The sequence below is a fragment of the Megalobrama amblycephala genome, linkage group LG14 (genome assembly GCF_018812025.1).
Source record: "Megalobrama amblycephala isolate DHTTF-2021 linkage group LG14, ASM1881202v1, whole genome shotgun sequence".
Lineage (NCBI taxonomy): Eukaryota > Metazoa > Chordata > Actinopteri > Cypriniformes > Xenocyprididae > Megalobrama > Megalobrama amblycephala.
Genome location: NC_063057.1, coordinates 5,215,676 through 5,229,043, shown reverse-complemented (window position 1 = coordinate 5,229,043; position 13,368 = coordinate 5,215,676). Strand labels below are relative to the sequence as shown.

At 37.2% G+C, this 13,368-nt stretch overlaps 1 protein-coding gene across 3 annotated transcripts in view; it reads left to right on the top strand.

Annotated features, from left to right (window-relative positions):
- Window positions 1-13,368, top strand: part of ttll12 (tubulin tyrosine ligase-like family, member 12) — a 49,935-nt gene that overhangs the window by 31,069 nt on the left and 5,498 nt on the right. For all 3 annotated transcript variants that reach the window (XM_048154665.1, XM_048154666.1, XM_048154664.1), the window contains one exon: window positions 253-364. In XM_048154665.1, coding sequence (XP_048010622.1) covers window positions 253-364 — 112 coding nt within the window. The remainder of the gene's footprint in view (window positions 1-252; window positions 365-13,368) is intronic.

The following is a 13,368-nucleotide window of genomic DNA, read 5'->3' as shown; positions in this document are numbered from 1 at the left end:
ATAATTCTACAATTGTTTTATAATATTCCCCAACATTTAATTTTCTTCTCACAATTTCTATACACTGTTTTTTAAAGAAAACATTTCATTCTTCATTAAGGAATGAACATTTATGAACCTCTTTTAGTCTAATATGACATTCTGCATAAAGGATGGTCCTAAAATTAAGTCTAAAACATCAAGCTTATGTATTGTCTATTATTGTTTGTAGTGTATAATGTAGTGTATAATGTTTGTCAATGATACTTTTAGAGGACTGGAAAACCACTGGATCTGCAAACCTTGGAACCTGGCCCGCGGTCTGGACACACACATCACGAACAACCTCAACTACATAATCAGACAGCGAGAGAGCACCCCAAAGGTATACAAACTGTTAGTTGGTGTGACCTTTTATCTTACACCTTTAACCCCATGATTATTCAGGTAGGGTAAGCATAGACAAATCTAGCCTAAACCATACCTTACCATGCCAGCAGGTTGAAGTACTTCAGGAATGCCGTAGGTTTGTTCTTTTTTGAGGCTCGGTTTGTAGTTATAAGTAAAGTCTCACAGAAGGCAATTGTAACAATAAAAACACTTATTTTATTGGTTACAATACAAAACAGTTGATGCAAAATAAAAGTTAAAATCAGCTAAACTCTTACTCATCAACATTGTTGCGAAGTAACTAGTAGTGTAACTAATTACTAGTAAAATTACAGTTACCTTCCATAAAACAGCTTGTTATTTAGTTACTTTTGATGCCTCAACCCTTAGTGATTTGATGTCTAACCATCCATAATTCCTAGATTTATTTTCATAATTTTCACGACTCGCACAGCCAGGCACATGAAGTCACCAGTGCAGCAGGCAAGCATGGAATATGCAGAAGCTTGCATTCAGAGGAAAGAAATATTGCCATTACATTGATTTTGTCAGTAGAAAAAATGATCTGAATGCCATTGTGGTATTATTTTACTCTGGCATTACATGGATGCTGTTGTATTTGTTATCCCCCTCAACCTCCAATTAATCAAATACACATCCATACAATCCTTTACTGCATCAAAAGATTTGGTCTTACCTTGGATTGAGAGCGTTGTATGATGATTAGAGGTTTCAAGGTGGAGTCCACACCAGCTCAGTCAGGGTCCGATGCTCTTGAGGCAAATTTAATGAGTAAATTACAGGTATCGATAATAGTTTATGTATAAGTAATTTCACTCTGAGACTTGTTTAGAGAGGTTTACGAATCACCAAATACAATGGTTTCGTTTTAATAACAAGATACAGAATAAAAATACAAAAAACATAAAAGTGAGAGTCTTCACCCGAGGTATGGTGATCTTCTGTTGTACAATTTCATATGTGTGTATATATATATATATATATATATATATATATATATATATATATATATATATATATATATATATATATATATATATATATATATTAGGGCTGGACGATATGGCCAAAATTTATATCACGATATAATTCTTGATTTCGGTCGATACGATATAATTCCGATATCGATATGAACTATATAATAGCCTCAGAAAAACTGCCAAGAACGGCCACAACGGATGTCTGTACCTACAAACGTCTGAAAAATGAATTTGCCAAATCTATGAAATCTCTTCCTATAAAACTATATAATATTTTAGAAATAAAAACAGTACAAATAAATTTTTTCAGCTTTTATATGTATTTAGCCTTCATACAAACATAAAAATAAACATAAGACTCACTCACTTTAGTAATATTAATATCTTTAACATTAAACTATAACGTAGGCTGATTTTATTATTCTTAAAGGGTCATGAAACCCCAAAACACTTTTTTTGAGATGTAAACAGATATGTATAGGCTGCACATCATTGAAAACACTAAAGGTACTCAATGTTATTCATAAGTGAAAAATAGTTATTTTTACATTTTTCATAGCGATTTCTGTCTTCCTGTTTGAAAAGCTGAGTCGGAGCAACGTCACAAAATCTGACGTAATCGTGTACTTTCGGCCCAAGTATGGGCATGGTCGAACATGCTGACATAGACTGTTTAGAGCGAATCTCGACATATATATTCATGACATAAAGCTAATTTAATCCAATCACTGCGCTATAGTATGCATAAGATTATAATTGCAGTATTATGCATGAGGAAGCATCACTTCTCTCGGAAGTGGATTGTTTTGCTGTAATCTACCAGCACAAATGGAAAATATGTTCGCCATGACATCGCATTACAGCGGAGAATTTAAATGTCACAAAAGTGCTGTTCATTCACCTCTGCCTGCTCTAGCTGCGTTCAAATACGCAAGCCGTAGGCTGTTTCCCTCAGCACAGCACGTGTGTTGTTTGTATTTTGCTCGCGATGCGGTCAGAACTGGAGTTTGAATACGAACACATGAAAAATACGATTGTTTTTATGATATACAGGCGGAGCGTGCATATGCTCGGTTTCAGCACGGAGCTCCGCGATGAGTTTAATAACACTAGCCACGTGACACATAGCTCATACAGAATAAAGTATCCGTGTTTAAAGTTTTTATTTCACACATTCTCCTGCACCAAACATTAACCAGCATGGTGTAGTTATGCACACATATTTTCATCAAGTTGTGGAAGCTTGTTCCGTCGCATTTGCATCAGGTGTACTCATTTTGTAAAACTTGCCGCGTTCACGTTTGATCTTAGCGTACAACTGGTGAGGCTGGTGTTTAATGTCTCTGTGGTGTACATCATCACGCAAATAGCCAATCGCGTTCTGCTCTTTCTAAAGGCTGCGCCTCAAGTCAGTGATGCTGTAATGTATATATCGAAATACCGGAAATTTGTTTAAAAATCATATCACCGTTATCGAAAAAAATTATATCGCGATATATATTGATATTGAATTATTGTCCAGCCCTAATATATATGTATATATGTGTATATATATGTGTATGTATGTATGTATATATGTCTTCAAAGATCACTTCCTTTTCCTAACGTAAACATTTCCTTATTTGTAAGCATGAATTCAGTTCCTAATACCTCACAATCTCATGTTGTATGCAAAGTATAAGATACAAAGGTCAACTGCAGCCTGTTTGCCAATACCTTTTGCAAGCTACGCCACTTCTACGAATTTTAACACATTTTAATCACTTGAACTTTAAGACCTTCGCACTGGTTCCCTTTAACACTTCTAGTTCAGAAAATGAAAACATACATCTTGGTTAGTTTGCATTAACACCTCTAGATATGAAAGATAAAAACATATATCTTGGTTAGTACCAGTTCCCCTTAATACTTCTTGCTCAGCAAATAAAACATACATCTTGGTTAGCTTGCATTAACACCTCTAGATATGAAAGATAAAAACATACATCTTGGTTAGTTTGCATTAACACCTCTAGATATGAAAGATAAAAACATATATCTTGGTTAGTACCAGTTCCCCTTAATACTTCTTGTTCAGCAAATAAAACATACATCTTGGTTAGCTTGCATTAACACCTCTAGATATGAAAGATAAAAACATACATCTTGGTTAGTTTGCATTAACACCTAGATATGAAAGATAAAAACATACATCTTGGTTAGTTTGCATTAACACCTAGATATGAAAGATAAAACATACATCTTGGTTAGTATCAGTTCCCCTTAATACTTCTTGTTCAGCAAATAAAACATACATCTTGGTTAGTTTGCATTAACACCTCTAGATATGAAAGATAAAAACATACATATTGGTTAGTTTGCATGAACACCTCTAGATATGAAAGATAAAACATACAGTACATCTTGGTTAGTATCAGTTCCCCTTAATACTTCTTGTTCAGCAAATAAAACATACATCTTGGTTAGTTTGCATGAACACCTCTAGATATAAAAGATAAAAACATACATCTTTTCAAGCATCATTTTAACCTTTTAGCCCTTAAACACAATTTTCAGATTCAACCGGCGCTGAAGCTTTTGAAGTCAAAGCTTCAACCTCGTTTGTAATCTGTTCCAGGTCACACATAAAAGTATTCGACGTATATGATTGTTTAATAAGCATAATCAATTTCAAATTCTCTGTTGCTGTCTCAGTATTTTAAGCATTTATTCCTACCACTCTAGTGGTTCTTCTCTTTCTCATCCTGTTTCTTCTTGATTTTGTCTTGTTCTTTTTGCAAACCTTGAGTGATCAAATCAACCATATCAACCCTAAGTTCTCTCTGATGAATTGGTTCTTTTGGCAGAAATTTATTAGTACAGTTCATATTTGTTAGAGCCGTCTCCACGACAATGCCCACCCACATCCATCTGATCCCGATATAAATTATATTACTATAATTAAAAATATTTTTCGAAAACGAAAAATTCTTACAAACTGATGCAATTAGGAGATCCAAGGTCAGATGATTAAACTGATTTTATTGCTTAACAAAATATAATCAGAAAATAATCATAGAAATTAATTTTTAATGAAAAAAAGTCTAAATTTAATAAATGACAATTATCATAACAGAATAATACAAACAATTATCAATCAACTTCCAATATCTCTGAAATATTGGAGTTTGACATACATACTATTATCAAAGTAAAATATTAGTAATAATCTTAATCAATTTTAGTAATCTTCGTCCAATCCAAATATGTTAATCAGTTTAAGTTTAAGTATAAATCTATAAGTCTAACTATGTAAGTCACTATCGAAAGATATCAAATAGTGACTGAAAATACAGAAGAGAAGCAGGGCCCTTCTTTATACCCAAAACCCAGACATCATTAAACCACAAAAGCTATTGAAGTGAATCAAAAATAATATAGCTGTCTCTGCATTTCGCTAGTACAAAGTACAGTCTTTCAAAGTCAGATGGACAAACGAGGTATCAGTTCCTCATTTTGTGGAAATCGGATACATCTGTGAAGAAAAAGACCTATTACAATGTATTTTGGCCCTTGTACTGGCTACGTGTCTAATTTTTGTAGATATATTGGTACTTTAACACCCTAGCATTTACATATGACAAAAGAAGCTTTCAGAAAATGTGTACGTGCACAGCAGCTTTTTAGAAAAACATACCAGTCAGCAACGAAGCCCTCGAAAGGCCTTTTTATAAGAAAAGAAAACAATAAATGATTACAATAAATGATATATATTTGGTTAAATGATTGATTATATCAAGAAAAACACATTTTTTTTTTTTTTTCCCCAATCTGGATCCATCACAAACTTATGTGATTTCTTTTAATAAAATACATCATAAAATATAATCATATATGGTTAATAGAGAAATTATAGCTACAATTAGCTTCACGTTACACATGACAATGAGATTAATACAACACTTTTACTTAAGTCACTATCAATCACTGTTTGTAATAACTTCTGACTGCAATCTAATGTGGATTTTGGTCAAATGATGAGGCGGAAATATTTTGTTAGTAACATTTTAGAAGAATTTTATGTGGAAGATACACAATTACAACTTCTGTGGGGTGTGAAGGAAAAAGTAATATAACTAGTATTGTAACTAATTACTGTTGCCAGAAAGTAATAAGTAAATGAATAATAGTATTTTTGAAAGGAGTAACTAGCAATAAACAATAAATAACAATAAGCAACTAACAACAAATTACATTTTGAGTAACGAGCCCAACACTGCTTAACAATTCTGCAATGTCCTGTATGATCCAATCTTCCTGCTGCAAGCTTATCAGTCTCTGAAACTCATGCTAATAAGCCGGATGTCCTTCCTCTGTTGCTTATGCTGCTGTCTTCTTCTAGCCCTCTTCCTCTTCTTCGCTGTAGTCTTTGCCTGTCTCACCTCCGCTTGAGGTTGCAACACTTTCTCTTCACCTCTGTGTGTACCCTTTTGTTAACCTATGTGGTTGGTTACTAAAGCATGAAACTCAAGAACCTAACTTTCACAACTGTTGCTTAATCATTCTAACTTATAATAAACAAAGGAAGTACTGCAGGTACTCCTCCGTTTCATAATCATTTAAGTATTTTTATATTCAAGCATTTATGGCATTACCTTAAAAGCAAGCAAATAACAAATTTGAAACAGGTAAATATATCCAAAACAATACACACACAAGACTGCCAATTGTACCACTTTCTGCGCTCACAGAATTACTTAGAAAGTGCAGCTTGAGAGTTGTCACAATGAACATTTGGTCAACATTTGCTCACCCTCATGTTGTTACAAGGGTGAGGGCAGGGGTGCAGGAGACATTTTCAAAGTGGGGGGGGGGACCAAACTGTAAGCAAAAGCCCAGATGGTAAGATCAGATTTCCAGATACCAGACCACCACCATCACATATTAAACTTGCCTGATTATTAACCTCCTAAGTACTGGGACCATTTTGGGGATTTCTGCCTGAATTTGGCCTACTCGAATTGAAAAGCTTCTCATACAAAATCTTGGTGAGAGTCATTTTTATTTTGCCACAACATTGACATATGTCCATGCAAACTCTGAGTTCTGGACATTATTTATATACCATCGACATGTCCTTGGAAAACGCTAGCATGCTTTGATCGATGGTTTGGATATCGCATTTCCTGTTTTGTACATCAGCGACAAAACAGTTGATTATTTACGAACGAAAGCTCACAGAAACGTTAAAATGGTCTCATTTGAAAGAAAATATCCTAAGCCAAAAGATGATATAAACTTTGTAGCTGTTTGTGGCTCACTGAAGCAGCCTTTATCACAAGTGCTGGGGGCGATTACTTTCTTTTCAAAACTGCAGGGGTCATGACCCCCCCCATCACCCGTGTCAATGGCATGCCTGGGTTGGGGGACGTTTTTGGCATGTATTTGGCATGTTATATTCCCCCTAAATAACTAATTACTCCAACACACATCTACACAATCCGCTCAAATCAAAAGATTCAGATTGTTCAGATTGAGAGCGCTGCCCGTTGGTTAGAAATGTCAAAGGGGAGTCCAGCCAAGCTCAGTTCAGGTCCCGATGCTCTTGAGGCTCAAGATAATAGGATATGTATATGTATAAATAATTTACTCTGAGACTTGTTTAGTGAGGTTCACGAATAAGACCCCCGTTCTAATACAAGCATTACATTTTTATAGCTGGCAGAGGTTAGAGATTTTTTTTTTCCTTTACCGTAAGCTTTTCTTATTTGGACATAGAAATCAAGCTTAACATCCCCAGATACAGGTTGACCTTGAGACGAATCCATCTTAGGCCATCTCATTCTGTTGTTCTATAGCAAGTTTTTGCTGTGAAGCATAAAATACATCTTTTTGATGGCAATTTGCCGTTTGTGGTTTCAACACCTTGCTATTTGCAAAGCGAGAGATGCATACATTTTGCTCTACTTCTTACATCTACTTAATCTAACTGCGAGGGACACCTGTTTCCTTTACGCCTTGTTTCTTTGGAATCTACAGGATGTCAGTCACCAACAGCGCTGAGGCCCCACTGTGGTTAGAAGCCCTGAGGCCCCACTGTGGTTAGAAGCACTGAGGTCCTACTGTGGTTAGAGCCACTGAGGCCCCACTGTGGTTAGAAGCACTGAGGTCCTACTGTGGTTAGAACCTCAACCTTGTCCGTTAGAGTTTCCAATTCAGCTTCAAAATGAGTCTGTTCAAACAATTGTTTTACAAGTCTTTTGTTTAATCTCATAAAAAAAAATATTACTGCAAAGAGTAGCTCCTAGTGTCAAAATTCTAAGAAAATTCTTAGAAATATGGGCATTTCCTCTTAAAATTAACTAAAAATCCTAGCATGGAAAAAAGTAATTCCGAAAGCATAACCCTTAAAAGAGGTCTTAAGGTCCAAAATTGTAAGGGAGTACAAACGAGGACATTTAAGAGGCTTAAGAGTTTCTTTAGCAGCGGATAAAATGGATGAAACGTGAAGATGGAGAAGAAATGTGTTTCACGCAATGCATGACAGTGAGTTAATAAGACGCTACACATTAGATCATGCAGGGATCATGTTTGGGACCAATTTTATTAGAGACACGCTAACATCTCCAACAGCGCAGAAAAGTCATAGCGCCAGAAAAGTAAGTAATCACTATGTTAATATATTTGACAACTGGAAAAATGCAACAGTATGCAGCAGTGATGATTTGGGTCTGTCACAACCTTCTATAAGCAAACTGATCACACAGTTCAGAACCTGTTATTGTGTTGCTGTTCATTTCCTATCCAATATGTTAAGTATGACATTAACAGCGTGGTAAATGAAAAATAAAAGGGCAAAACAGAAAAGAAAAAAAAAAAATATCTGACCACACACTGAATCCAAAAAAGACTGGAGAGGTCTAGAAAGTACAAAATTTATATTTTATAAATTGCATAGTGCAATAAAAACAAAAGGGCATGAGCAGATGTTTCAGCAGATTGCTATCCTTAGTGCTCAATATGCAACAAACAATCACCCTCTTTGTGTTGAGCACTGAGGACAGCAATCTGCTGAAACGTCTGCTCATGCTCTTTTGTTTTTAATTCACCTGCACTTTGCACTTTATTGTACCATGCAATTTATAAAATAAATTTTGTACTTTCTAGACCTCTTCAGGCTTTTTTGGATTCAGTGTGCGGTCAGCTATTTTTTTCTGTTTTGCTAAAGTATTTTCATGGATCTATGCACATGAAGGAAAAGGAACTTTTTGTCAATTGAGAGCGCAACAGTTTCCTCTGAAAAAAAAAAATTTATAGACATACTGTATATTGTGTGTGTAAAACAGTAAAACTAAACCGATCAGGCATAACGTTTATATTAGGCATCGAGTGAACATTTTGTCCTCAAAGTTGATGTGTTAGAAGCAGGAAAAATGGGCAAGCATAAGGATTTGAGCGAGTTTGACAAGGGCAAAATTGTGATGGTTAGACGACTGGGTCAGAGCATCTCCAAAACTGCAGCTCTTGTGGGGTGTTCCTGGTCTGCAGAAGTCAGTATCTATCAAATGTGGCCCAAGGAAGGAACGGTGGTGAACTGGTGACCGGGTCATGGGCGGCCAGGGCTCATTGATGCACGTGGGGAGCGAAGGCTGGCTCGTGTGGTTCGATCCAACAGACGAGCTACTGTAGCTCAAATTGCTCAATAAGTTAATGCTGGTTCTGATAGAAAGGTGTCAGAATACACAGTGCATCGCAGTTTATTGCGTATGGGGCTGCATAGACCCGTCATGGTGCCCATGCTGACCCGTCCTTCGCCGAAAGTGCCAACAGTGCCGGTGAACATCAGAACTGGACCACGGAGCAATGGAAGAAGGTGGCCTGGTCTGATGAATCACGTGGATGGACGGGTACGTGTGCATCGCTTACCTGGGGAACACATGGCACCAGGATGCACTATGGGAAGAAGGCAATCCAACAGAGGCAGTGTGATGCCTTGGGCAATGTTCTGCTGGGAAACCTCGGATTCTGCCATCCATGTGGATGTTACTTTGACATGTACCACCTACCTAAGCATTGCACACCATGTACACGCTTTCCTGGAAACGGTATTCCCTGGTCGCTGTGGCCTCTTTCAGCAGGATAATGCGCCCTGCCACAAAGCAAAAATGGTTCAGGAATGGTTTGAGGAGCACAACAAGGAGTTTGAGGTGTTGACTTGGCCTCCAAATTCCCCAGATCTCAATCCAATCGAGCATCTGTGGGATGTGCTGAACAAACAAGTCTGATCCATGGAGGCTCCACCTCGCAACTTACAGGACTTCATCTTAGTGCATGCCTCGATGGGTCAGCGCTGTTTTGGCAGCAAAAGGGGGACCAACGCAATATTAGGAAGGTGGTCATAATGTTATGTCTGATCAGTGTATACACATTTTACTTAAAAGAGATCTTCTTTTTTTTTTTCCTTTTTGGACAACAAACCAATCACAGTCTTTAAAAGACTATGTAATACGTAGCAGTTGCTCTCAGATTGGTCCTGAATTGCTCTTAAGCTAAGACTCCTACATAGAAGTGTTTAAGCTAAATTAGGATCTTTCTGAGAAGATTCTTACAAGCTTTAAGAATACAGGCCCTGCTGTCTAATTAATCGCATCATCTCCCTTCCTTCTCCTGGTTGCGTTTCGTTCCTCTTATTTTTTTTGTCCTGTTTCCTCTGAAGACTTTGTGTGATCAAATCATTCATATCCATTTTAAAGTCCCTGTAAAGTCATTTTAAAGTATGTGTTCTGAGTTTGTCACACCGCAGAAAAATGTGTTATTAACCACCCAGCCAAATTTAAATGATTAAAAAAATCTGCAAGTAAATGAAATAAGTTATCAAAATCTCGAAAAAATAGGCAGTGCTCTCTGCTCTCAAACGCTGGGGGCGTGTCCGCTGTCGGCGCTGAAACCACACCCACTCGCGAGAGCTGCCGTCTCAACTTACTTGTCTAATGAGTCAAACATACTGATACATATAAAAAGAATCATTTTTAGAGGGTTGCAAATTTTAGTAGAGTTACTGTGGACTACCTACTAATTATAACATAAGCAAACTCAGTAACTTACACTCATTGGTGGGCACGAACAGCCGACTGTTGTCGAGTCGACAAATGACGGCGCCGCGAGACGGGAGGCTGAAGGCCGGGGCGGGAGAGACTCTGTCCGGCCCCATATATCATCGGTTATCGGTGGGACGGTAGGAAGGCCGAGGCGGGAGGGGGGCCGAGGTCTGTTCAGTCACATTCACCAAAAACAGCGGATTATCTGTGAATTCCAGCTGTCTGATGAAAGTTTGTAAAATTGTCCGGTGTAGAACGATCACTTTAGAATCCTTCATATCATCGTTTTAGGAAATTTAAATAAGGAGACCGAGCCTATTGTATATTAAAACAACCATGGAATATGCATTTGCGTGACGAAGGCATTACTAGCTAAATGTGCAAAGGGCTGTATGACTGTAATGACACTCGAGATTGAGCGAGTGAACCGCTGTAGAGTTAGAGGAGGCGCCACGCTCGGTGCGTCATCGACAGTTATATAGTGTTAGGGGAGGGGCTATGCTCGGGGGTCCAAGTGCGTCATCAGACCCCCGTTTTAGCTCCGCCCAAAAAATCCTGAGCAGAGACTTGGTGAAAAACTGTTTAACGCTCTAACTTCACAATTAAGCATTACACAATTCACAGACTTTGTAATGTGTTTCAGCAATACATTTGTAACATTTATAAAGTGTTTAGAAAGAATTCTCAGAATTGACTTTACAGGGACTTTAAGTTCACCCAGTGATTCCTGTTGGTCATTTGTCAGGAATCCTGTTAATAGGGACTTGTTGGGAGAGGGGGATTCATTAGGAGAATGCACTTCATTTATTGCTTCATGCGCTGATACAACAATACATAACCTAACAACTCACTCATTTAAAGGGTAATGAAACGGGGGTGTCATGACACTTTAAACTGTAATGGAGTCTGCTGATATGTTAGATTTTTTCCTCAGTTGAACAACTGGCATGTTGTTAATCAGAAGAACCATCCATTAAACACACCGTCAAATTAAATTTGTCGCAGTCCATTGAAAGCGCATCACAAAAAGATTGCCTGTTGTGCTCCAGAAAAGAAGGCTTGTAGTCTGTCATGGGGTGGCTGGGGTCCTACTAAGGAACTCCCTGGAGGCATAGTCTGTTACATACATTACAGAACAATTAACAATCCTTCAGGCAGACCAAGCTCTTCAGGGTTAAATGTCTTTCTGACCTTGCTAGAATGCAGGGCCTCAACTATCTCCACTGCACTGAAATGAAACGACTCCTTCCCACAGACCCGAGGAAGAATTAATTACTACACCCTTATTGCAGAATAATGAAATCACAACATAAAATCAGCTATGCAAAAAGTTTTTGCCATGCTATTCTTTTTTATAATAGTATCTTTTCTCTGAAAATTGTTCTTCCCTTGTCGCCTACCCTGTTTTTTTTTCCTCTGCAATCTTTGACGACATTGTTTTTGCTTGTGGTTTTCTCGCTTCATTTTTACCTTCTTGTGCCCTTTCAGCAACCTTTGTAGAAGCTGGAAACATTTATAAAACTAGACGGTGACATGCAAATATGCATTTTAAGCCAATAACACTTCTTTATAGTATGATTGAAGCATTTCTTACATAATTTAAAACCACTTCTTTTGTTTGGATCAAAAAGGCATCTTTCATAGCAAACCTTATTCCATGTTTTCTAGGTTTGCTCTTAGATAAGTTGTGTGTGGTAATTGGAAATTAACACTTTATTTAGAAAGTATGCATTAAACGCACAGTATGTAAGTTTCTAGAGGTCGCTTATTCAAAACAATAACAAAGATGTAGCTTGATGACGCAGTGACAGAGCGATTAATCATGGCGACATCTATGGTGACAGAACCTGCTGCAAACAATAATGAATATTTGTGGTCTCTTACAAATGTGCAAAACAAAAAAAATTATGGCTTGCTAGATGCTCTCATAGATCGGTTTGACGCTACAACTTCTACTTCCTAATTTTTTTCTGGAATCAGACTGCTTTTCCTTGGTTTCTACTGATAACTGAGGGCAGGGGGGATATGATGCAGTTAATATCTGTATCACTGAATTTTACTTAAAATTGCGGGGTTTTTTGTGGGAAACATTTAGAATAATGTAAGTACACAAGCCAAAAAATATATAACATTGTTCTTGTGGCTTTTGGATATTTTAATGTAAAAATCAAAATTATGCCTTACATTATTGTTGTAGAAATTCTCAATACTAATACAACCTACTAATTTGACTTTTCCACCACTGACAATTTTATATATACAATCATGGCCAAAATTGTTGGTACCCTTGATAAATATAATCAAAGATGACTAAAAATAAGTCTGCATTGTTTATCCTTTTGATCTTTAATTCATAAATTAGTAAAAATCTAACCTTTCATTGAAGGAAAATAATTGAAAGTGGGGGGAAAATCACATTATGAAATAAATGTTTTTCTCCAAAACACGTTGGCCACAATTATTGGCACCCTTTTATTCAATTCTTTTTGCAACTTCCTTTTGCCAAGATAACAGCTCTGAGTCTTCACCTATAATGCCTGATGAGTTTGGAGAACACCTGACAAGAGATCATATGCCATTCCTTCATACAGAATCTCTCCAGATCCTTCAGATTCCCAGCTCCATGCTGGTGGTGCTTCTCTTCAGTTCACTCCACTCATTTTCTTTAGGGTTCAGGTCAGGGGACTGGGACGACCATGGCAGAAGCTTCATTTTGTTCTCAGTGACACATTTTTGTGCTAGTTTTGATGTTTGTTTTGGATCATTGTCCTAATGGAAGAATCAACCACAGCCCATTATAAGATTTCTAGCAGAAGCGGTCAGGTTTTGATTTTTATCTGTTGGTATTTGATAGAATCCATGATACCATGTATCTGAACAAGATGTCCAGGACCTCTAGCAGAAAAATAGGCCCAAAACTT